Raw genomic sequence first — 24,398 nt, forward strand, 5'->3', positions numbered from 1 at the left:
CATTTTAAGTTGTATTTTTGATGTTTCATTGTCAGTAGGACATTTTACTCAGTGTCAATATTTCTACCAGTCCAAAGCAGACTGATTCATCCATATGCAAAATGTAGTAGTGCTGCCAAAATGTTGATTAATATGTGAGAAAACTATCATTCCCTAAGAAATGGAATTTTTTTTTAATTGAAACTCTGAATATAACAATGAAACATATTTTCTTTAAAGCTATTTCCTTAATGAAACAGTTCAAGGGTTCATTAAGCTAATCAGCTATAATGGCAATGTCACATTAAAATACAGCAGAACATATAGCTTCAGTGAAGCGCAACACTAGATCCTCTTTTTGCAAAACAATCCACAGAATGAAATGTGTTCCAGAGGCGTTTTCATACAGGCTACAGATAAATATAGATTTGTAAGCCAAAGTCTGATGCCAAATGTTCCCAGCAGAGAGGATTGCAAAGAAATAAGGAAACTAATACTGCTTCATGACAGTCTATCATATTAAATGCTCTCCTCCTGGTCTTTCTCTTAATAGCCTAATGAGAAAACGTGGGGCTGCCTGCTCCAGAGGGAATAGGTGGCTGGAACTTTGCCAGGTCCTTAGAAAGGATTTCTGCCAGCCTGTGTTTAAAACTGCCACGGGCCTCTGTGGGGGTAACAAGGGTGGAGGAGCTCATGTCCTCCTCCGTCTCCTTCATGTCATCCACCGCCTGTGCCTGTGCATTGTGCCCCGGCTGGAAGAAGTCATTTGCAGAGGGCTGATGCTGGTATTGATAATGGGCTGGGGCGTAGGGGACAGACTGGGGAAAGGTGCAGGGAGGAGGCTGTGGGTAGGGTGACGACAAGAGCTGCAGCTGGGGCTCTGAAGGAAGATCCACTTTTTTCACATGGGCATAGATGCACTCTGGGGTTTGTCTGATCATTGGAAGTGTGGCTCTCCTTACGTTGTAATAAATGTCGTCCTCCATGACATTACCTTGGTTTACAGCATCCAGGGATTGACAACGTTCCTCCTCACCTTCCTCTCCAAACATCTCATTGCTATGAGGTTCAACAAGAGATAGCGGCCTTACATTTAATACAGGGTTGTAATTAATAGTAGAGTATTGGGTGGCAGACTCGTCCTCCGTGTCAACATCTGCATGGTTGTAGACTGGAGGAGCAGGGCACCAGTTGGTTGTGGTTGGGAGGAAACCAGTAGACAGCTCACACATCGATGATCTGTGTGGCTTGCTAGATGACCTCCTCTCCATGGAGCACTGATCTGATATAGCCTGGAATATCTGGGAACCATGTTCGGACAGGAAGGTGAACACGCCTTCTCCTGACTCACAGCGGCGGCCTGCTTCAATGCTGAATCCGTCCTGAAATCACATGCATTAACACACATTTTTAAGGAATAGTTTGACATTTTGGGAAGTATGCTCAATCATGTTCACGCTGAGAGTTAGATGAGAAGATCAGGACCACTCTCATGTTAGTAGGGTACGTATGAAGCTACTATAAGCAGCCAATTAGCTTTACTTAGCATGAAAAATGGAAACTGGGAAACCGCGAAAACTAGCTTTTATTTTAAGTTAAACAAAGGTGTTTAACTAACATGTTACATGTCTGTATGGTGGCCGAACTATGTACCTGGAAACACCTGCATCTAAGCCTAGCTTAGCGTAACGACTGCAAACAGGGGAAATAGCTAGGATTTCTCTGTTTGAAAGTAAAACAAAAAAAAACACACTACGTTTTGAGAGATAATGGAGAAGTCGCATCTTAATAAGTGAGCTTTAGATGTGCTGTTAGGTAGGTTTTGGACAAGGCCATGCTAGTTGTAGCTCTCTGTTTCAAGATGTTATCTTAAAGGTGGAGTATGTAATTTTGGAGAAACCAGCTAGAGTGCGCCAGAATTTGAAAGTACACAACCGGAAAAAATCTGCCCCTTCCTTCAGACTTCCTTGCAGAGCCCCTCCTTCAACACACACAAACGCACACATGACCAATGAGGGCACGAGATAAGTTTGTGCACAGAGAAGGCTGACAGGCAGGTAGGCCATCCAGTTATTTTAGCCGGGCCGACTAAAATGATTGGTCGTGCTTTTTAGAGCGCCACGGCTTCCACAGATTAAATTGTTTTATGTATTTATTCTTGTCAAAGCATTTCATATATTCATTGCTATCGGGATGTTAAGAGCATTCCATGGAATATAACAAAAAGTGTTTCTGAAATAAATGACATACCCCACCTTTAAAATAGACTATCCAGCTGATAGCTGACGTGTCATATTATCGAACAGATATGAAAAGGGAATCCATTATCTCGTACTCTCTGCAAGAAAGCCAATTTGTTTGTTTTCCAAAATGTTGAATTAGTCCTTTAAAGACATGGGTGTTCTCTGAGCTGAACGTCTGGTTTATAATGACTATGGAATTCATAAGTAAGTATACTTTACCTCAACATGTCCAAATTTGCGCAAAAAATTGTATGGCCAGCGGTAGATTATGTGATCAGTATTGATCTTCCGAAGTATCAGAGCCTCTTTCTGTGGGGAGGCCAGATACTTCCCAGCCAACCGGCACCTCCTCGATGCCTCAGTGCTCTGGACAATCACTTGGTAATGGTTTGGAGGAAGGGTCACATCTAAACATGAGAGACATGAAAACATTTACTAAAACATTACAACACAGTGAGGTTAGCAAAGTGCATATAAAGTAAATAGACTTTTCAGGAAGTCTGAGCAAAAATAAATCAGCAAAAGGGAATTAATGTATAATATATTCTGATACAGAAACAGACTGATTTAAAACTGCTATAGCTAATCTCTGCCTGTGACTGGGCTCCATGGATTTTTCAGGACAAGTGTAATCCATTAGGAAATAAAAAAAGAAATAAATGTGTGTAAACCAGGGCTTGCTGGCGCTAATACATTTTGGCGTTCATGTTTGAATAAATTAGTGGCTTTAGTTGCTCATACTCACACATATTCTAGGTTTTGTCTGGTGTCCTGAATTTATGATGCGGTGAAGACAAAAACAAGCTAGCTTCTTCCTTCTTAAAATACTCTCAGCAGTTTACTAATATTACCCTATCAAAGGATGATTTGAGTTATTTATATTAGATCAAATTTTGTATTACTGATATGGGGTAAAAAAAAAGAATTCAAAATAACATTTATTTATTTGTATTTATTTTATCTATTTAGTCAGATATTCTTTTTGGAGGTAACATTTGAGCACCATGTCATATTGGGAATGACGTCTCTGCAAAAACCTTTAGCCCAAAAATATCACCATACCCTTCCTCTATTTGACCCTATAATATATTTTGTACAGTCCCTTTGCAAAGATAGCGTAATTCGGACCTCAACAACTACCTTGGTCAGTAGGCTACCATGTTTAATTTCATATAGGAAAAATGTGGAAAACTATGGATATAATCCTTTACATTCACCACCAGGTAGAGGATATGTTTTTGCTGGTTTCTGATGAGAAACAATTCAGCTGGCACTTACTAATCTGGCCCTCACTAATGATTATTTTTGATTCCTTGTTTTCTACAGTATGCAGAACAACAAGCATTACCGGTCTTCCAAGATGAGTAAATGTCATTGTCCTCCATGGTCAAACCATTTCCTCTTTCAAAAGTCCCTTCGTGTGATTCCCCTGGATCCTTCTGTAAACACAGTGGCATGGTAAACATTACATGGAGTGTACAGCACCCTCTTATCATTTTATGACTTTAAAGATGTAAGATGTAAGAAAGAACATAGCTTGTGTAAGCACAAGAATTAGAGAAGTGCAGAGACAGATGTAACAGATACTTTAGTAACTTCCTCATTGTGCTATCTAGCTCCAATTGTGAGTAAAGTTTATTCTCACCTTGACCAAATAATGAAATGACTGCTTCTTATTTAGAAAGAAGAGGGGAAAGTGATTTAATGGATATTTGTACCTGGAAGGCCAGAAGTGAGAGGGCACTAAGCCAGTCCTGGCTTGTGGTGGAGGCCAGGGTGAAGGAGCATTGAGCGGTGTGTAAGTAGAAGGCGGTGCAACCCGAAGGGCAGGACACCTTTGGAGCAGGGATGAAACTGAGGCAGTCCTGGAGACGCACCACTTTTCTTTCAGGTGTTTTCTGCCGACAGACCTTCCTCTGGTCAGCAGCGTCATTTTTGTCAAGTACAGAGAGCTCAAACCGACCGACCCCCGAGGAGCTGGGCTTAAAAAGCACCATCCATACTTTCCGCCATGATTTCTGTAGTAGATTACAGAGGGGGAAATAAAAAAGTAACTGTTAATCGATGTTAGTAATATAGAGTTAGCAGGCACAGTTTATGATTGGCTTAGATTGTTCACAACACACAGCTCTAGATTTCTGCCCCGCATGACGATCTACACCCTGCTGGGATTGTTGAAAGTTTCAACAGTCAATGCACCACACAGAGATCAGGGTTAATGGGGGTAAGGAGGTCAAAAGAGTGAAACCTTACTTTACGGAAAGTGTGTTGCAACAATACTGCCTGTAACTTACAGAATTGAATTAAAGATCATTCTAATTTGTTTAAGATGACCTATGAATGACCTTAGTCCTTGCCCCTCAGCCTCTTAAACAGCCACCCTGTAGAGTTAAACTACATTACACTAAACAGCTTTAATAAGTAGTGAAAATGTTTATGTTAACTTTATTTGTCTAACTTGCTTTTACCTATGGTCATTTACTGTATGTTTTGTAAATCATTTTTTTTTAATTATGTCTCTTGTAATGTTCCCGTCTTATTCTTCTATCTTTCTTTATCTGAAATGTAGTACTAAGATAATATGCTACTCTGCGCATAAAAATTGTCACACATTAGGTTTCTACATCAGCCGAGGTCCGCACTTTTTAAACCGCAGTAGCATCTTAGTGGAGTTTTTACATTGAATTCCCTAAATGTCACATATTGCTAAACTAGGTATTTAATGAAAAAAAAGAGCTAGAAATGCACTTCTGAACTTGAAACACATTTTAGAAAGATATATGCATTACGATAGTGGCTTATTTCAAATTTGGTCAAGCAGACCTACGTCCACATAGACCTGAACAATAGAATCAATATACATCAGTAAAGGATTGCATCTGCGATTGAAGTCAAAGAAAGTATACAGATTGTTTAGTTGCATGTGGTTACAGAGTTGCAAACCACATAGAACTTCCTAAGACACATCAGAAAAGACATTCTCATAACTCAGCAAAACCTGCTCTATTCTGCGCCATCTGATTGTAGGATAACTTAAGACTTTTAGTTAATAATGTAAACTTTTTTTGAAGTGAAACGTTTCAAATAATGCAACATTGTTTGAGAAGTATCACCTTACTAAACATTTGCATTCATTTACCCTCAATTATGTGTAAATGACTGAAAATGATGTGCCAATAACACAAAAACATTTTCATCGCCAACTGAGCCTTTGATCATTTTTAATACACACTTCATGAAAGCAGTCACATATTTTTGAACCGAGTTCAATTACCACAATGACTTCAGTCCTAAATGAGGAACCAATGTTCAGTATGCAAAATTCTTATAAAACTTACTTTTCCAAACTTGACGCTCTGAAGGTACAGCTTTCCTTCCTTGAAGACGACCTCCATGCTTTTAAGCTCCGTCTGTAAATCTTTCACTCTAGCTCTTGATGCTCTGTGGTCAAGATGTTACAAACCAGGAGGTTAAAATTAGGTTACAAAGCCACTAGAGTAAATGTTTCCACTACGTCAGCAGCAGCTTTCATTCTGTTGATAACTTGCATAAGTCTGCTAGTGCAGATATCTCTGATCTGCAACTTCACCGTTGCAAAAGAAAGTACCCACAAGTTGTGTGTTCCAGTTTTCTTGAGTCTACTTCCCTTTGCATAAATGTGCTAGTTTTGGCAACTTCCTCACGATACAAAACTGGTACCTCACCTTTAATTTTTTTTTAAATAAGAACATGAAAAATCATCAAAGGATAAAGTGGTTTTATTTACAGTTGGAGTATCAAAATGTATATTACAAATTCTACACATCCAGCAAAAAAATGTCAGATTTTAGGGCAACAAAGAAAATTCACTTGCAAACTATGTCAAGTGAAGATTAAAAATACACTTCCTTAGTTCAATGACACGACACAAAGGTGTAGTTTCCTCAAAAATGTTTTTCAGGTCCATTTCGCATTGGAGACTCTTCCCACGAATATGAAACTTTTAGAAGTCCATTGAGCTATGAGCCAGGTAGTCTTTGCGCCCGATGTTGGTGACCTGCTTGGTCTGCATGGCCTCCAGCTTGGGACAGTCTGTGATACGATGACCCAGACCACCGCAGAATGTGCAGCCTCTCTCTCCTGTGGAAACATGAGAATCAGATTGGTCAGAATGGGTTTGCAAACACTGCACACTTCGGTGGATTTCAAATAATCATATTAGGTTGATTCTTAAAAGGAGTATCCTGTTAGTGAAGAGCATGTAGTAGGCCTGTAGAAAGAGAAAAACTAGATTTAGTGTGAAAGACTTACCTCCGATGTCCAGCATGGTCTCGTCTCCTGTCTGGAGCACCTGCAACACTGGAGGAACTTTCTGCTTGGCTTCAACCAGCAGGGCTTTGAGATCCATCAACACCGACTCATCTATAGAGAAAGACACAAGTTAATGTCATTTAAAACCAAATTAAGATGACTACATTCACTTTAATCAATTGCACATATTCAGAAATCTATGCTCCTGTACAGTCTTTATTGGTCATCTTTCTTACCACAGCCCTTATTGATGAACGTAGTGGCAACACCAGTCTGGCCTGATCGTCCAGTTCTACCAATTCTGTGGACTGAAACAAGAAGATTCCAAAATGTAAGAAATGATGGAGAACTGATGATTACCATTTGAGGCCAGGGCTTATAAAAATATACACACATCCTCTTATCCTCTCTTACCATAGTTTTCTATCTCCTCAGGCATGTCATAATTCACTACATGCTGTATAGCTGGGAAATCCAGACCCTTGGAGGCAACGTCTGTGGCAACTAAGACATCCTTCTTTCCTTCTTTAAACGCCTCTATGGCTTTTGTTCTTTCCTCTTGATCTGGAAAATTAACACAAACATAACAAATATTGCATAAAGTGTATTTTGCAAGACAATGACAAATGGAAACTGTTAGAGAAGCTTCTGCAATAACTTCTCTTCTTTGGAAATGTCAAAAAAAAGTTAGCAGAAATTGTGACGTTTGCAGGCAGGCTGGCATCTGGTGGTGATGACGAGCAACTGCGAGAACATTGATGAGGAAAGCCGTGTACATATTGCTCTAAAGCTTGCTGCTGGGTTGGATATTCATTCAAGTACTTCCATTCTGTACAGGCTCTACAACTCTGTATTTATTGCTATGAATTAGATAAGTGCTGTGCAGACCTTTTCCTCCATGGATGGCCACTGCTTCCACTCCTTTGAGCAGCAGATACTCATGGATGGCATCTACATCGGCTTTCTTCTCAGCAAATATCAGCACCTGTTGATATGAACAGAGAGTTAGTGACTTTTCTCATGTGTCAGTTATACACTTTGCTTTGTCAATTGTGACAGTACTGACAGGAGGTGGTGTTTTCTGGAGACACTCGAGCAGGTACACCATCTTGGCCTCCTCCTTGACGTATTCCACTTCCTGCACACACACAAAGTATTTATTATTTAGTTTACACCAATTTGATATGAGTGGATTTAAAAAAGGCAATGAATTCCCCAACTTAGATGGAAAACATCTTTAAGAAACAAATAAACACACCTGGATGACATCCAAGCTGGCAGCTCCAGCTCTGCCCACGTTGATGGTGATGGGTTTCACCAGCGCGCTCTTGGCAAAGTTCTGGATCTTCTTGGGCATAGTGGCGCTGAAAAGAAGTGTTTGTCTTTGCCCCTGGGAAGAGAAATAATACATTATACAACTTTTCATATCTGGCTTTAAGGCTCAGTTTTCAGTCTTAAAAAGAGTCAACGGTCAATTTTTAAAGGGGCCCTATTATGCTTTTTGATATATTCCCCTTCCTTTATTGTATTATTTCGATTTATTTTGCATGTTAATGGTCTGAAAATCCCAAATGTACACCCCCACTCTCGCTTCAACACATTGTACGTGATTTGCTAAGGGGCGGGACATTCTGACACATCACTAAGCTATTGACAAATCACAAGAAAATCGGCCAGCTAACCAATCAGAGCAGACTGGGCTCTGGTTTCAGACAGAGGGTGAAAAGAGGTGCTGCAGCACAGTCAGTATGAGCAAATAAATTACTTTTTGAAAATTAAAGCGTGGTAACATGACACAGTAAAAGTGTGTAAAAGTAAGTAAAAATATGAACTCTGGAAATGGGAATAATAGGGCCCCTTTAACTGATTGAGCACAACAGCTGCCAGATGGACTAATCTTAGGAGGGCTTAGGAGGTGACGAAATGTGCTGCCTCTTAAAGCATCAGGAATGTGTGAATAACAATTTCAACTGGTGTTACAGATAGTTTTACAGTATCAGTAACAACATTTTCTTCTTTGTTCTAAAAGTATTGAGTACTCGATTTTATGGACACATTTTGTAGATTTGATTTATTAATGACAACTAACATCTAACCGAGATCTGAATTTGACCAAATAACAACCAACACAGGACAAATATCTTAACATAATCAATGTTATGGTGGCTGTCATTTGGCGCACACTGAAGCAGAAGATGACCTCACCTTGAAGTAAGAGAAGATGGTTCGGATGTCTTCCTCAAAACCCATGTCAATCATCCTATCAGCCTCATCCAGGATCAGGTAGCGGCAGATGTCCAGACTCACCATCTTCTTCTGCAGCAAGTCCATCAGTCGTCCAGGGGTAGCCACCATCATGTGGACACCACTACAATCAGTGGAATGGTAAATTCATTGGGCTTGTATTTTTGAAATGCAGTACTTTTGCTGCCTAGATCAGTGGTTCCCAACTGGGGATACAGGGCCCCCTAGGGGTACTGGAGGGGATTGCAGGGGTTCTGAGAAAGATTAGGGATTGCAATATATTTCCACACAAAAAAGCATTTTTAAATAAATGTTTATAAGCCTGGTTTCCTGCCTCCAGAACTATCAAAACGTATGAAAGATATGTAGGCTCAAGTGTCTCATTTAAAGCTTTAGTCTTAACATCAGATTTTGAAACTTGTTGTTTTTATTATTATTTTTCACTCACAATAAGGGTAAATGTCAAGTTTAAATGCATTTGTATTAAGGGGGAGTTATATACAAGTGATTTTCATCCAAGCAGCAGATGGGTGAAATACGAAAATAAAGGGTTTAACACAAGAAAAATGTAGACGAATCATCATTTGTAAAATGGCGACCAGCTCAAGGGGTACACAACAAAAAAAGGTTGGCAACCACTAACCTAGGTTAGGATATGATCATGTGATTGCATTATATCTGGAACATTTGGCTATTTTCATCCTCTCTGAATGATTTAATGTAGCGTTGAAATCCTGGATGACATACAGAAAGCCATTTTCCCCCCACACATTCCACTGTTACTTACTGGTTAACTACTTCCATCTGATCCTTGACAGACATTCCTCCGATGCAGAGAGCAGTTCGCAGCTGAGGAGCTCCTTCGTCCTCCAGCAGCTTGCAGTAGTACTCCAGGATGCCGTGAGTCTGCCTCGCCAACTCTCGCTGGATTGAAGGAGAAAGTATTCAAATCAGATACGCTCAGCTGATGCTCACAGTAACGGCAGGGGCGCGCGCAAGGGATTTTGGGCCCCATGAAAAGATAATCACATTGGTTACTTAAACATTTTTTTCTTAATGTTCTGAAATAGTTTGGGCCCCTGTCAGTCACGGGCCCTTAGAGTCGTCCTAACTTTTCACCCCCTTACGGCGCCCCTGAGTAAAGGCCATCTGTCTAAAGTGCAAGGAAATGCTGCATTTTTATTGTAAACATCAATCAGGGTTAATGCTGCAGTTCAAGCTGCAACGTCAATCAAGTAGGATGGTCTGGTGTTTCTTACAGAAGGACAGATGACAAGTCCATAAGGTCCTTCTCTCTTGACGAAAGGCAGCCTTTTCTCCTGCTCCAGGGCAAACATGATGATGGGCAGAGTGAAGACCAAAGTCTTTCCGGATCCAGTGAAGGCTATTCCAATCATGTCTCGACCTGCGAGACTACAGACGCACACCGTCAATACATGAACAGTTTATGGTTTCAACATTTCTTCCATATTTCACAGTCTGGTTGTTTTTGCACTTACACTGTAGGGATTCCTTGGATTTGAATTGGTGTGGGATGCACAATTCCCTTCTTTTTCAAACCTTTAAGAATTGCTGTAAAACAACACACAGATTTGTTGTCAGGTGGCTATCAGGTGGGCGCGCTAAATGCCTTGCACAGAAAGACAATTATTTTGTTCATGTGTGGAAGAAGGAGCGTGTTTGCACCTGGTGGAAGCTTCATCTCCCTGAAGCTTTTGATTGGAGGAGGGATGCCGTCTCCATCAGAAAGGATGTGAAACTTCTTCCTGACGCGTTCATTTCGAGTGTTTGGCATGTTCAGGATGTACCGTGGTGCCTTCCAGCTATAGAGAACATTCACGATTAATAATTCCTAAACTGTCAAACAATATTACTTTATAGAATTAACGTATCAAGAGCGTACCTTGTTTTTATGGGATCATCATATATGATACCTTTGGCCATTTCCTTCACAGACATCAAAGCTGATAAAGGAGGAATTAAAAAAGGACCCAGATTTAGTTTTCAAGTTAGAACAATTTTCACAAACTGTTGTTCAAAGTAAATGTGATTTTTATTGTAATATTTTAACTAGAAAGCAATTTTACCTCTGCCTTCTGCGACACTCTCAAGAATCTTTTCTTCCTCTTTCAGCTGCTTCTCCTTGGCTGATTCCTTACGGGCTGTAAATACAAAAACACACTGCTAGTGAGAATACAATCAGGTTATGTTTAATGAGCACTATGTTAATAACAGCAATATCCCATATCCAGTGGGTTGTGTATAAACTGAATACCTTCTGCTTTTTCTTTGAGGTGCTGATGCTGGTCGAGGAGACTGACATTAGAGCGCGGACCGAGACCCTCGTCCTCGTCCCTCTGCTCCTCCCCACTGTCCTTATGCTCCTCGTCCACCGCCTTTCCTCGCAGACGTAACATCTTCTGTAGCTGTGAGGTACGCGTTTATAATATATATTGTTTAAGTTGAATATGTGGCAATGGGATGTGATGTTGGTATACATCTGTAACATCTATATACAATTGTCTTTCAATGATACAACTTTTATAGAAATGTTAAGTTCCTTAAGAAAATTCTATCTAATCTGACCATGTAGGCTGCTACCGCTAATAAGGGATGAACCAACAACACTTTTTCTATCCTGATACTAGAACTAAGGGTATGAGCCAAGGCAGATTCCTAGAGCTATTTTTCTATAAAAAGGTTATATGTATTTAGTTCACTTTATGAGAATCAAGTTTTAGTTTGGCCAACATCACTGATCTGACAAATGAGATCTGTGCCCTGATACCGGGCCGGTGGATCAGATTAGGGTATCCTTTTTTTTTTTCAAGAGTCAAAACAGGACAATGCACAATAACTTACCATTTGATGTTTCCTAATTTTGACAGGAACATACGGAACATAGTCGTCCGCCTCCGCTTCCTCTAAGACAGACCTTTCCTCCTCCACATTGGGTCTCTGTACAAACACATCAACATTATCATCGATAGTATTATCTCTTCCTGTAGAAAGAGATGTTAAAGCCAGAATGATTAAATGGCTTTAGTACCACGATGTTATTAATGAATGAAAAACGCAATCAAGTAATATCACTCTTATACTTAGATAAGGGTTAAACAAAAGGTAAAGTATTTGTAGCAGACTTCAGAAAACTGAACGTCACCATCACGTATTGTTGTGGCGCTACATTATGGCTACCGTTAGCGGTAGTTTACCGAACACCGTTTACACACATACGACATCTAATAGAAAACTGCATATTGTTTAAACATGTTTGTGTAACGTTGTTTATTGACCAGTTATACTTGTTTGAACTGCTTAATGGATACATCGCCTATAAACAGAGGTGAGGATTAGCTAGCTAACTCAAGCTAGTGTTAGCTTGCCAGTGTAAACTCATACTATGCATGCTGAATGAATAAACGTACCTTTTTGGATCGATTTTCAGTCTCCATGTTGTTATTAATATAGTTACGTTCTCTATGAAGTTAAATTAATTAGTTGTTGAAAAAATAGTCGGCACCCTATTCAATAAAGAGTCCCAATCCAAATGTTTACACAACACAGGAAGCTAGGATGCTGCTGTACGGGACACAGGAAGGGTCTTCTTCTTCTCTGTTTTAATGGCGGATCGCAAACAGCTTTTAGTTGCATAGCTCCACCTACTGTACATGCGTGTGTATCATCATGTCATTCCATTTCAGCTCATGGACGTATCTATGATGTAATCAAAAATAAAATAAAAACATGAAATAAATAAAACTAAAATCCATGATCTATTCTAACCTAATGTTAGATTATTTTACATACCCCAGTTTCACTCAGAAAGGTAAACAGTGCCTTTCTGGTAGCTCTTGCTCCTTCTCCTTCTGTTCCCAGAATACCAAACAGTCCATTCCCTCTCTGCCTCCATAACTTTATCCTTTAGTTTTTCTCTTTCAGCTTTATAGAGGTCACAATGTGATAAGACACTCTGCCTTTCTGGTCTTTCTCCCACCTTTTCTGCCAGATCTCCTTTTTTCTTAATTACCGCTTTTCCTTCTCCTTTTCCAAGTTGAACTGGTCGCAGGAAGGGTCAAACCTCAGGGAACATTTTAAATCGCCTCAGTCAGCTCGTGCAAATGGTTTATCTTTTACACAGTTTATGGGCATTTATATCCATCATTGAAACCAAACTTCATAGATAAACTAAGAAAACAAAGGCCACACTTTATTTTTTGTCAAAACTGTATTGTTTTTAATCTTTCTGAACGAAAGATTTTTCACAGTATCAAAAGTGAATTAAAAAAAAAGAAACAAGCCAACATACACTTGGCTATTATTGATATAGTATAAATCTACATTCGAAACATTAAGATAATCTTCTCTAATTGAATATAACCTGGAAAGCATCAATGTTGTTATATGAAAACAAAATCTCAGCACAGATTCAGGAAATAACTTATCCGCCTCAATGAAAGCCGTCACCTAAAAACATGGGTTAATGGTGAAAATCTCAAGGCCCTTGTCTCAAAGGTATCAACTCTTCAGTGACGTTTATCATCAAAAGATTATCGAGACTTCAACTTAAGATAGGCTAGCTGAGGTACAGGATGCCACCAAGGTCACAGTAAAGGGAAAGAGTAGGATGGTTGAATATATGTCAAGCACAACCCCCAGAAACGCATGACAAAGGCTCAAAAGGGCCCAAAATAATCACTCAATATTTACAAGCATTGAAATTGACTGTGTCATACAATGTGTGATGGTTCCAACGTTAACATGAACATTACACACTGGTGTACCTGTCACTGAAGGGATAAAGGGGTTAAAATAACAGTTTAAGAGTTAGAAAACCGTGGAAAAGGACTTTCTTCTACAGATGGAGGAGTGTATAATGAAAATCACTATAAAATATGCAATTGTTCAAGATTAAAACCAGGGGAAGATTGACATTGAAGCAACAGACATTTGAACTTTGCCAAATACAGAAGTGTGGACCATTATTCAGATGTTTCTGTTGCACATGTCCCATGGGTTCTTCATTGGGTTTGTGTTAAATAAGATGCCTTCTGCGAGCCAAGTGTTACACACAGTACGTTCTCCAATAGGTTCTTTTAGCACTGTTGATCAACTAAACTCGCACACAATTCATGTCTTAAACATAGTTTCATGGGTAATCAAGCGTTTATCATTTTCAACCACTGATTATTAAATCATTTAATGATCATAATTAAATATTGAGAAAAGCAGTCGAATTGAAAATCATCAACAACCAAGGTCAAACTGTTGTCTTGTGCTCCTTATACAGTTACATTACTAGACAAATGGTCTGCAGTGTCTACTGAGACTGCTGAAGTGAGCGGGAAACTAGCTGTGCAGAAGGACATGTATAATGAGCACCAAATTGGAATTCAGAAGTTTAACAACGTTAAAATGTCTCAGATTTGTGATAAAAACATTTATTTCACGTAAGGTAATTGTTTACATACTACATACGTAAGCACATGGATGCAGTGGATTCAACAGACTTTTTTTTACCAATTTTGCATCTCGTTTAGTGAACATTGCAATAATAGCATCGGGTAAAGTTGGCCTGGAGAATGATCCCTGGCCTGTCAGCCACACGTTATGTTTCAGTCCTCTGAATGGAGTAGGATTTTGAACCAGGGTTCCTTGGCTTAAGAAGAAAGAGAAGAGACAGGGAATGAGAGAAGGCCTCAGGCCAAGTGGGCTCTACTGAAAGAGTTTGTGGTGTGGAGTTTTTCTGGCACTCGTCCAAGTTATTGAGCTGCATTGGAAGGAACCTTTTTGAGGGTGAAGTTGGACCAATTCACTGCTACCTTCTGGCGAGTTTGTTTTGCAGAATCAAGGCAAAACCTAAAAAACAAGCAAAGACAGACAAACAATAATAAGAAATGTTGCCCAGTTTTAGTAAAGTTAAAATCAATAAGCATAGTTTAGCTAATACATTTCTTTTTTTTAAAGCACCCTAAACTCTGCCACGTTAAGCCTACCTTTTGAAATATTCCACTTCGCGATCAATTTCATCCATTTCGGTTGGATCGCCTTCTTTAGGGAGAAAGACATCTTCTAAGGAAAAACAAAAACGATAAAACATTGGTTAGACGCATTACAAGCTGAGAAACAATTCAGATAGTGAGCACAGTCTCAAAGATAGTTTATTGTACCAGTAGCATTGCTGGATTTTTCACCCTTGTTCTTGTTCTTCTTGTTCTTCCCCTTGGCCTGCTGCTGCTGCTGCTGCTGCCCACTCGCTGGAATGCTGGGGTGCGTCTTGCTTTCTGAATCCAGCTCGGATCGACCTCCTCGTGTGTCCGGGTCGCCTTTCCCTCTGTGTGCATTCGAGACGCCACCGTTTGCTGCGTGTTTAGACGATCTGCCCTCCTCGGCTTTCTTTGGCCCGTTCCTCTGGTTCTCCGCAGAGTGCTGGGGCTGTCTGTTCCCACCTTTTGTGCCGTTAGAAGCCGATTCTTTGCACTCATTGCTTTTCTGTGTGTCATTCCCAGAGGCAGCTTTGGTTGGTTTGTTGGTGTTTTGCTCGGACACAGATTGCTCCTGTCTTTGCTGCTGCTGCTGCTGCTGCTGCTGCTGCTGCTTTTTATTCTTCTTTGACTTTGCACTCCCGTTCCCAACCGTCGTGTTCTTGGGATCGGGGGCGTCCTCATTCGATTTAGCTGTGGTTTGGGCTGGCACCTGCAGCAAACTGTCAGGTCCAGTGGAAGTGCATCTTTCTGGGGAGCGAACCCTTATGAGCTTCGAAAGACTGGGGGTAGTGTGCAACCGCTGGATGTCCTTGGACCCAGGAGGGACCCCTGAGGCCGTGGTGGTGTTGGGGGCTGTACTAGCGGATGAGACCGTAGTCGTGTCCTCCCATCCATTAACCAGGTCCAGGTGGCTCTTAAAGTTTCCCAGTGAGAGAGGTGCCAAGTCCAGGTCTATCTGCTGCAGGTCAGAGGAACCATTGAGATGGGACAGTAAATGGTTGCCCTCCAGCGTGGCGGCCTTCTTTGGGAAGTCATTAACATCCAGATTGAGGTCGTACATGCTAAATGAGGCCCGGATTGAGTCTTTGATGGTGTTCTTAATCTCCTCCAGCCGACTGGTGAGGAAACTGTTGACACGCTCGAGCTCCAGCTGAGGCCAATCCAGCAGCCGACTGGCTTCTGAGCCGTCAGCGAGGGGCTCGTCGTCGGCAGGATCAGAGGGGTCGGAGTTGGGGTCACTGCCTGCAGCACCCGTTCCCTGCTGAGCCTTTTCCTGAAACAGAAATAGATTACACGTCAGTAAGTATGAAGCATCGATGGTTTCTTTGCTGCAGACCAAAATGCATCTGCAGCACTTTGACATCAAACGGTCCGATTTGTTTCTTGTAGGGGTGTAACGGTTCACAAACATTTCGGTTCGGTACGTACCTCGGTTTTTAGGTCACGGTTCGGTTCGTTTTCGGTACAGCAGAACAAATTATCACAAAACATAAAATATATATATATATTTTTTTATTATTATTAAACTGTGAATAATGTATTCACTCAAATAAATACAAAATATAATAAAATAAACATTAAGGTGCAGCATTTCGATGAACTGAAATAATCTGTATTTGAACTTTACTACTTGAACTCACAAAACATAAACCATTAGTTTTGGGTTTTTAATTATTATTAAACTGTGAATATTCGCTCAAATAAATACAAAATATAATAAAATAAACATTAAGGTGCAGCATTTTGATGAACTGAAATAATCTGTATTTGAACTGTACTATTACCTAAGCAGCCAGTTTGACATCATGACTTGCTTGTCATTGTATTTTCATGTTTCTTTAAAGAAAAATGAACTTGTCCACATTGCTTGCCGAAAGGGCAGATGTGCTGGCACTAACAATGTCTCCTGCTGTGGAGAACACCCTTTCTAGGGACAGAGGTAGCAGATACAGCCAGGTAGCGCTTTGCTAACATGGCAACATAAGGATATTTGGCATTTGTAATAGCTTTGGCTCGGTCTGAACTTTTTGCGAGTGGTGGAGGCTTATTTGCTAGAGGGAGTTGGGTTTGCACTTCAGTCTTTTTTCTTTTGGTACCAGTGATATTCACGTTCGGGTGATGCCTTTTCAAATGAGTGTGCAAGTTTGATGTATTGCCAGCCGTGTAACCAATGTTAGATGAACAATGCCGACAAACAGCTTTGTTTCGGTCCACCTGTCTTTGTCCGTCATCCTTGTACGTAACTGCGAAACCAAAATGTTCCCAACCGGAGCCTTCAATGATGCTGGAGGATTTTCGAGCTCAACTTTATCTGCGTTCGCCATTTAGACAGTTCCTCAAATTACTGACTACATTTGAACGCATCCCTGTGACCAGCTCTCATAGTATGCCTCTCGTCCAATGAAATGACTTGCTCTATGACGCGTTGAACCCAATGTGAGCAAATTACTCTGAATGCTGCGACGCAGCACCTGAGATTACTTCCAAGAAGTTGTTCACGTTCTCAATTTTGTACGTTTAACGTTATATTCTTTCGTGTACCAAACCGGGGTACGTGTACCGTTACACCCCTAGTTTCTTGATTATTAGTTATCATTCAAAATATTTTTTATTAAATCAAAGCAACAGCCATTTACTTAATTTAAATCATGCAATACACGTTCTATAGAGCTGTTTTTATTAGTGATATGTGTGTTAAAATTAAAGTATGCCTCTTGTAATCGAACGCTACTGTTTGTCATTTTATCTCATTGATGTCACTCTCTCTTTAATCTCCTAGTGCCATATCAGAGCTGTATTCATTTAATTTGATAGTAACTCATTAATTTGAAATGTGTTGCTTGGAGTCATTGAAAGGATTATACTTTAAGTCTAATTTTAGCTTATAACTATTCTAGAGGTGTTTGTGTTTTGAAAAATGTATTATTAGTATTCCTTGTTTTAAAGAATATATATGACTTGGTAGCATTTGGAATACAGTAGTGTTCTTTATCAGTATGAGTATCCACATCTCAAAAACAATGCCCCATATTAGAGGATACAATTTAAAATAAAAATGAAAAAAGAATGTATCACATTTCTAAGTGACTCTACCTTCTTCTTTTGTTTGTGTCGGGCCCTTTTGGCAGCCTTGGCACTGTTGACAGGTTTGGGTTCAGAACTGTTTATGAAGTCCAGCAGCTCGTCTACATCCCGGTTGTCGATGGCGCCGGCCACTGTCAGCTCTGCATCCTGACGCTGAGGCGGCTCCTCTTTACGCCGGGTCAGACGTGAGCGGAGCTTCTCCCGGATCTCAGCGTAGTTACGGCTGGTTGGTGCAGCTGGAGGCTGTGACCAAACGATATATAGCAAAAATAATTTCATGTTAGATTCTTTTAAATGTTAAACAAGCAGGAAAAAGCAAGGGAAACTCTCATTTATTACTCGAGAGCAACAAAAAAACGTTTAAAGTACCGCATTGTGCCCAAAGAACTCGCAGTAGCAGCAGTCGCAGTACTTCCCGTCCTTCTGATTGGTGGAAGAGGAGGCACAAGAGCTCCTCTCAGAGCTGCTGTCTTCATCCTCGCCCTCCTCCAGCTCCGACGAAGGGTGGCATAACGTCCCATTAGTCATTTTGTGCCCCTTACACGCCTGGTCCCTACACAAATAGACATAATTGACATTGACCATCAAAAGGCATTTGTATTTTTTAAGCGGTTTTGTGGTGTCCCCTAAAGCTTGATGAAACACTTGAAAAACTACTGGAAGTCTGTAAAATATAAAATATAAATAACTACTCCTTAGATATTCCTATAATTTAACACTGCAGATGGATTAAAATATTTCAAAAAAGCAATGTTGATGAAGGAATCCCTACCTGCAGGCCCCGGCTGTCAGATGGCCCGCATTTGAAGGGGCCACGGTCCCCGCACTGTGTCCATTGCAAGGGTGGTTACAGCCCATGATGGACGTGCCCAGTTTGCTGTGCTGAGTGTTCACGGCAGGAATGTGGGAGTTTTTGCAGGGGCTGGGCTTATGGACAGGTGTGGGACTGTCTGGACTGGGAGAGTTGAGTTTGGCTGAGGGGCCGTGGAGGTTTGGTACCAGTGGGGAGAAGGGAGCGTGGGCTGCGACGCCAGCGCCGGACGAGGAGGTGACGTGGCCGTGCTGCCCAGAGTTCGGCTTTGGAGGCAGGAGGGAGGAATGCTGGGAGGACAGGCCGGTGGGACTGTTGGGGGGTACCGACAAGTCTGTGTGCTGATGGTGTTCACTGGGGTGGAAGGCTTCACCTGGACAACAGAAAACAAGAATATAAATGACTCAAAATCATAAATGCTGTATCAGTTTTTTTTCTGGTCTGCACAGTTTATTTTGAGGGGTTTATTACTACCTGAATAAGTTACGGGTACAGACAGAAATGTAACTTGGGAGGGGGGTCAAGTTTGCACAACTTGTCCCGTAAAGAACTCTTATGCTTTGGCTAATATTAATGCATTTACCACTCATATCTAAGGTGTACATCAAATATGTCCCCTTTGCGTATAAATTATCTAAGTTTACTTTGACAGTAAGTTTAAAATAAAATAGGCAAGCCATTTATTTTTAAGATCTTTGACTGTGCGATATAAAAATATTGTTTAAATAATGGTGTCTATTACAGGAAGTCATCATTAAATATGAATAACTAGTCCTTACATTTTCCTAAGGTTTAACATTGCGGGTTGATTAAGATATTTCAAATATTTAGTTAGATTTAGATTTTGTAAATGCTGTTAAACCTTTAAAGCAGTAGGCGATTTGGTATTTTTAAACCCTCTCTATTGCTACTGGAGGGACAAGGGGGATGGCAGGTTTGCTAACAAGGGGGATGGCCTCTAGCCTCAAATGGGCAAGTGCCTAAGAGTCACAGGAAGTGTTACCTGGCGGTGTTGGTCGACGGCACATGGTCTTGAAGTGCTTGGGCGTTGTCTTAAAAAGATCTGCTGAGGTAGACAGGGGGCTCCCAGCAGAAGATCCACTGGAGGTCTGGGATGACGGGTGACTGTAGGGACAGACTTTGGCCCCCGACGTTTTAGCAGATTTCCCCGGTGCTTCATGGAGTCCTCTTTTCTCATGACAAGCTGAACCTGCTGTTAAACCTGGAGATTAAAAATGTTCCATTAATTTGATGATGGGTTTAAAAGGAAATGTCCCTTTAAGACAATCTGACAAAAAGTTCCAACCAAAAATAATGGTATTTTGATTTGAGTACCATAACTTCCTGGATTGTTTGAGTGCTTCAATCAATGTCCTTGAATAATCCTGAAAAAATTACCTGGTGCTGAGATTTCAGTCATTCAACAGTCTTGTTTTAGACTGCGGTTTATGTCTCGTACAAATAATTTCCTTCTCTATGAAGGCATGTTTAAACATGTTCATCTGTCCAATGGTGATCATTTCTCAGTGCTATGATAAAGAAACCAGCATTGACAGACATTCTTAAGCTCTAAAAGGGGAGAGCCCCTTTCTGATAATCAAAACAAAAACAAGGAAGTAGTACTACAATGTATTAGCTATAGAATAAGGAGACTATCTGCATTTAAATTGGTTCCCTATCAGCCAGCCTTTCACTTTGCAATTCTGCCTGACACCGGCTATCAGTGCAGAAATTTCCCCTTTGATACCAGCTTAAACATCTGCAATGGCATCTAGAAGTACTATAGTTAGCTCGATTCTAATTCAACTTATAAAACAGGGATATTATTTCTAGTTGAAAACATTATTGTTATTATTGCAAACTTTTAAATGGAATAAAGTTAAACAAAGGCAGGCCTCTGGGATTAAATTGAGTCCATGCAGAAAGTGTACCGTTGCACTCACTGAGCACAAATGCCATCAAGAATGACTAATTTCCTTTACAAGAGTTAAATGCAATTTGGCAAGATGACCCATTTGAGAATAAGCTAAACTAGAGATAGAACCATAACTATGCATCCGGTAAACTCTACAGGTGGTCTGAATAAAGCCAAGAAACAGGAAGCAAACAGACAAAAGCTAAAATCATAGCTGTCTGAAATGTAATGCTTCCCGTATAAAACAACTGCCCGTCTCAGGCCCAGGACAAACCTGCCACACTTTCACATTCCATTCTCCTCTCGAGGCACTTCTCTCAGGTATCGCTGCAATGGCTAGACAATGTTATAGCGAAGTGATGCACCCGAGTAAATGTGTTATACAGTCCTATTGAACCAAGAAATGCTCAAATGATAAAATGATATATCTGTCCAATGATTTAGCTAGGATACAACATCATTCAACTATATCTTAAAATGCTTTGATGCATCTTGACCCAGGCACTTCGATGTCCACCATCATTCACTTCATTATACTAAACAATCCTTACTGGGAAAGCCATCATATCCATCACCAAACACAATTCCCTATTAGATCTAAGGAAGTTAAATATTTCAAGAAATAAATCACACTTTATGTAAGAGATGATCACTTTTCAACCACAGCCCTATAAAAGAGGGTTTTAAGGGTCCATTTTAAAGTATATTTATATTAAAAAGCTGAATTCAATAAGTGCTCAATAATTCTGAAGTTTATCTCAGAAGATATTCAAACAGATTGTGACCTTAATGTAATCCCTGAAATTTGACAAAGACTTAAATGTGGATTTTTAATCCAGTGTATTCTTTTAGCTTTTTTAGTCACAAGTCATATTCTCTGATTTAGTAAAATCATCTTCGATGGAAAGTGTGTTATTTTTAAAAGCATCTACCTCACCGAGTAAGCTTTTACAAGATGCCTCTTTATACTTCTAAGACCTAATAAACTAACACCTGAACAAAGTGGCCAAAAATAAATCACACATTTATTGGGAACTAAGAAGGCTAACAAGCCATCCTTAGAGACTGATTCTAACCACATTTGTGTATATTTTACAAAACTGTAACTTGCAACACAGCCTGAAATGTAGGTCTTTGATGTTTTCAGCAATTACTGTCAATGTCACTAGATGTTTTTTCTGGAGCTGTGTTTTACCCTGCAAAGACAGACCTGGTTGTGAGTGTGAAGAAGTGTTGTGGTTGCAGTGTTCCCCTCCGTTGGTGTGGGCAGAGTTCCAGAGCCCTGACAGTTTGTGGGCTGACAGGAAGGAACTTGGGTCCCAATCCACAGTACTTTGCTCCGGGTAACCGTTCCCACAGCTCTGGGACTTACAGGAGGAAGAGTGTGACAATGGTACCTGCATAATAATAAAAAAAACAAAGCCCACACTGGTTAATCACAGAGCTGTTTAAATACAGTAGGCTAACCTATTGGCACCAAGTAACAAACTAAATGTGCTTGTAATACATTGAAAGTAGATTGACAAGCGAAAAATCCATAAATCCATATTAAGTAAAAAAACAAACAAAACATAAAATAAATCACTGCAGGTAGCCGTCTCTCATTCTGTTCCTTATTCCTCACATTTGCATGTTTGAACCAAATATCAACAAAACCTCTGGGACACCAAGTTCATCTCAAGTGAAGCTTAAGTAAGATGAAAGAGAAGTCTGACATTTGCATTTCATGCAAAAAATTTGTGTTAAAAAAACCCTAAGAAAGCAGAGTTGATAGCTGCTGCCTTAGATATGCCAGAGACATAAATACAAAATAAGGTACTACTAAATATGCAGAAAGACTATACGTTTAAACTTACGACTACGATTTATTTAGTGAGTAAGCACATGCCTTGTATGATGAATAAAGAAGAGATTGCCTCCGTCGACAGAAACCAACACAGTTAAACTAAAACGTAATACAAAGAAGTTGTAAAAAAGGATCCAGACATATGACCCAAATTAGTCCTTTTTTATTTACCGGCGCTGGTTGCTCCTGGGTGCTTCGCCTCTCTTCCTCTTCCACACTCTTGCAGCAGCTCTGACATATCCACAGAGGCACCTCTCCCAGCAGGGACTGAGACAGCGAGGGCACGGCATCAGCAAGCTTACGCCCTGGTGCCTCCCGCAATAAGGCCTGGGAGAGCGCAGGCACGGCATCAGCCAGCTTGGTCCCATGGCCCCCAGGGAGTCCGTTCACAGAGTTTGCTCCCCAGTCCTTAAATTCTCGGTGGCACAGGAGGCAGCAGGTGTGCATAGGCTAGGTAGAGAGAGAGAGAGAGAGAGAGAGAGAGAGAGAGAGAGAAGAGAGAGAGAGGATAAAGAGGTTGAGTACACGCCTGTGATTGAAAAGAAAAATATGGTCTACTACGTCAGATGTCTGTCAGGATAGTTTCTGCATTATGACATTGTCACCAAAACATAGTAGGCAGTCCACAGACCTTTTAAAATATGGATTATGTGTGCATTTTACAGTCAGTTAGTTTGTTATTCAGTGCATCCAGCAAAAACGAATAATACAAAGGTGATTCAAAACTTAAAAGGTTAAATCAACAACTCTCTAAACAGTTATGGATATAGGAGATGTTTTCCAGTATTTTCTGGATATAATTGTATAGTTGCATAATACTATAAAAGCTTAGTGAATGTTGATAATTACAATAGCATAACACAATTCTGCCTAAAAATAAAATATGTTATCAGTAGCATTGGGACGCGTCGAAACTGGCCTCATACCGTTGTGGTGGTTTAACATGTGAAAACGTAAGGGTCTGAGGTCAGATGGTTGCCGAGGCAACAGTGGTCAAAACCTGCAGTAGCATCTTCTCTTTTTAAGGCTAAGGTTAGTGTTTACCCTCAACTTAGCTAACACACTGACTTCGACTTAGCTAGCCTACTAAGCCTAGGCATCACTGTCCGATAGCTTCATGCATTAAACTTTTTTTAACATGAGCTCCTGTCACACTCCGGTATTGCTACACAGCAAAAGAGGTAAACAGTATGATAGAGTCGAATACAAAAACTCGAACTAGTTAGCTAGCTTTATTGTGAACTCGTTATCTAGTACAGCTAACCAGATAATTAGCTTGCTAGCAGCTGTTTAGCTACTGCTGGCTGTGTGGTTCCTGTGTATTGGGTTCAACTGCAGGCACTAAGCACGTTTGCAACGCGCTAGCTGGAGATGATAGCCCAGCTAGCCTTCGGGCTAATGTAAGCTGTGCGGATGAATAGTTGTAAATGCTGGAAATGGTACGACCTGTCCGAGGCACAATGTCACCTGTCCGTCAGAGGAGCTGGGCTGCAAAGCTAGCCTCAACGCCGCCTGCTAGGGACGAGTCTGTTAGCTAAGTTGAGCCTATTATTTATTTATTAACATATCAATCGATGTGAGAGTATAACATCTACGACTACTACATAACGATACAAATAGCTTTCAACCAGACAGCGGATGCATATAACTTCGCATCTGCACAATCTAGCTAGAAGAAAATAGCACAATGAAAGATGCTTGGATTAGCAGAGTGATGCTAGCTCATATGCTAGCTAGCCTGTATTAAAAGCAGCAATTGGCTTGTTGCTAGCTACCTGGTTCGCCCTGGTATTGGCCAGCCTATCCAGCCCAGCATCTCCGCCGCCGCCACCGTCAGCTGCATCGCCGGGAGAGACTGGGCTCTTCGGTGCGGTCTGCTGTCCGGGCGCAAGCTCCTTCTGGGCGACTCCTGGCTGCTTGCTTTTCTTCCTTGCCATTACGGTGTTGTTTATAATACGCTTTGGCCAAGTTTGCACCAGTTTCGAGGATTTGGAGAGCA

General features: G+C 40.7%; 3 protein-coding genes across 6 annotated transcripts; all 3 read right to left on the bottom strand.

The window, feature by feature from the left end:
- Nucleotides 1–127: 127 nt before the first annotated feature.
- dok3 (docking protein 3) lies at nt 128–5,879 on the bottom strand. The gene is made up of 5 exons (XM_079669104.1): nt 5,561–5,879; nt 3,941–4,240; nt 3,571–3,661; nt 2,442–2,629; nt 128–1,361 (listed from the first exon to the last, which is right to left on the bottom strand). Exons 1-5 carry the CDS (start codon nt 5,615–5,617, stop codon nt 534–536), a joined length of 1,464 nt encoding a protein of 487 aa, XP_079525230.1. The 5' UTR covers nt 5,618–5,879; the 3' UTR covers nt 128–533.
- Nucleotides 5,880–5,964: 85 nt separating this feature from the next.
- On the bottom strand, nt 5,965–12,374 carry ddx41 (DEAD (Asp-Glu-Ala-Asp) box polypeptide 41). Its single transcript, XM_079669102.1, has 17 exons — nt 12,185–12,374; nt 11,619–11,714; nt 11,032–11,182; nt 10,844–10,918; nt 10,660–10,720; nt 10,443–10,579; nt 10,256–10,328; nt 10,016–10,169; nt 9,544–9,680; nt 8,718–8,880; nt 7,771–7,902; nt 7,579–7,650; nt 7,401–7,497; nt 6,927–7,076; nt 6,749–6,820; nt 6,513–6,623; nt 5,965–6,341 (listed from the first exon to the last, which is right to left on the bottom strand). Exons 1-17 carry the CDS (start codon nt 12,209–12,211, stop codon nt 6,205–6,207), a joined length of 1,845 nt encoding a protein of 614 aa, XP_079525228.1. The 5' UTR covers nt 12,212–12,374; the 3' UTR covers nt 5,965–6,204.
- Nucleotides 12,375–12,953: 579 nt separating this feature from the next.
- On the bottom strand, nt 12,954–24,350 carry fam193b (family with sequence similarity 193 member B). Of its 4 annotated transcripts, none has more exons than XM_079669094.1 (11): nt 24,175–24,350; nt 22,571–22,849; nt 21,764–21,950; nt 19,642–19,860; nt 18,600–19,011; nt 18,197–18,380; nt 17,837–18,070; nt 14,951–16,016; nt 14,753–14,825; nt 14,543–14,615; nt 12,954–14,415 (listed from the first exon to the last, which is right to left on the bottom strand). In XM_079669094.1, exons 1-11 carry the CDS (start codon nt 24,334–24,336, stop codon nt 14,365–14,367), a joined length of 2,940 nt encoding a protein of 979 aa, XP_079525220.1. In that variant the 5' UTR covers nt 24,337–24,350; the 3' UTR covers nt 12,954–14,364. The 4 variants fall into 4 exon arrangements, with proteins under 4 accessions (XP_079525220.1, XP_079525219.1, XP_079525218.1 ...); XM_079669093.1 differs by having other exon boundaries at nt 14,753–14,828; XM_079669092.1 differs by having other exon boundaries at nt 14,927–16,016.
- Nucleotides 24,351–24,398: the final 48 nt, after the last annotated feature.

Source organism: Notothenia rossii (assembly GCF_949606895.1).
Source record: "Notothenia rossii genome assembly, chromosome: 3".
Classification (NCBI taxonomy): domain Eukaryota; kingdom Metazoa; phylum Chordata; class Actinopteri; order Perciformes; family Nototheniidae; genus Notothenia; species Notothenia rossii.

What these genes read in the sequence shown, in the direction of transcription:
- dok3 (XM_079669104.1), bottom strand. Translation starts at nt 5,617, where the DNA reads ATGGAGGTCGTCTTCAAGGAAGGAAAGCTGTACCTTCAGAGCGTCAAG. An exon ending in AGAGCGTCAAGTTTGGAAAA is followed by an intron (nt 4,241 to 5,560) that starts GTAAGTTTTATA and finishes AATCTACTACAG; the next exon opens with AAATCATGGCGGAAAGTATG. An exon ending in TTACTCATCTTGGAAGACCG is followed by an intron (nt 2,630 to 3,570) that starts GTAATGCTTGTT and finishes TCTCATGTTTAG; the next exon opens with ATGTGACCCTTCCTCCAAAC.
- ddx41 (XM_079669102.1), bottom strand. Translation starts at nt 12,211, where the DNA reads ATGGAGACTGAAAATCGATCCAAAAAG. An exon ending in ATCCAAGGAATCCCTACAGT is followed by an intron (nt 10,170 to 10,255) that starts GTAAGTGCAAAA and finishes GTGCGTCTGTAG; the next exon opens with TCTCGCAGGTCGAGACATGA. An exon ending in GACCATGCTGGACATCGGAG is followed by an intron (nt 6,342 to 6,512) that starts GTAAGTCTTTCA and finishes ATGTTTCCACAG; the next exon opens with GAGAGAGAGGCTGCACATTC.
- fam193b (XM_079669091.1), bottom strand. Translation starts at nt 24,336, where the DNA reads ATGGCAAGGAAGAAAAGCAAGCAGCCAGGAGTCGCCCAGAAGGAGCTT. An exon ending in GACACAAACAAAAGAAGAAG is followed by an intron (nt 16,017 to 17,836) that starts GTAGAGTCACTT and finishes TTTCTGTTTCAG; the next exon opens with GAAAAGGCTCAGCAGGGAAC. An exon ending in AAAATCCAGCAATGCTACTG is followed by an intron (nt 14,829 to 14,926) that starts GTACAATAAACT and finishes GTTTTTCCTTAG; the next exon opens with AAGATGTCTTTCTCCCTAAA.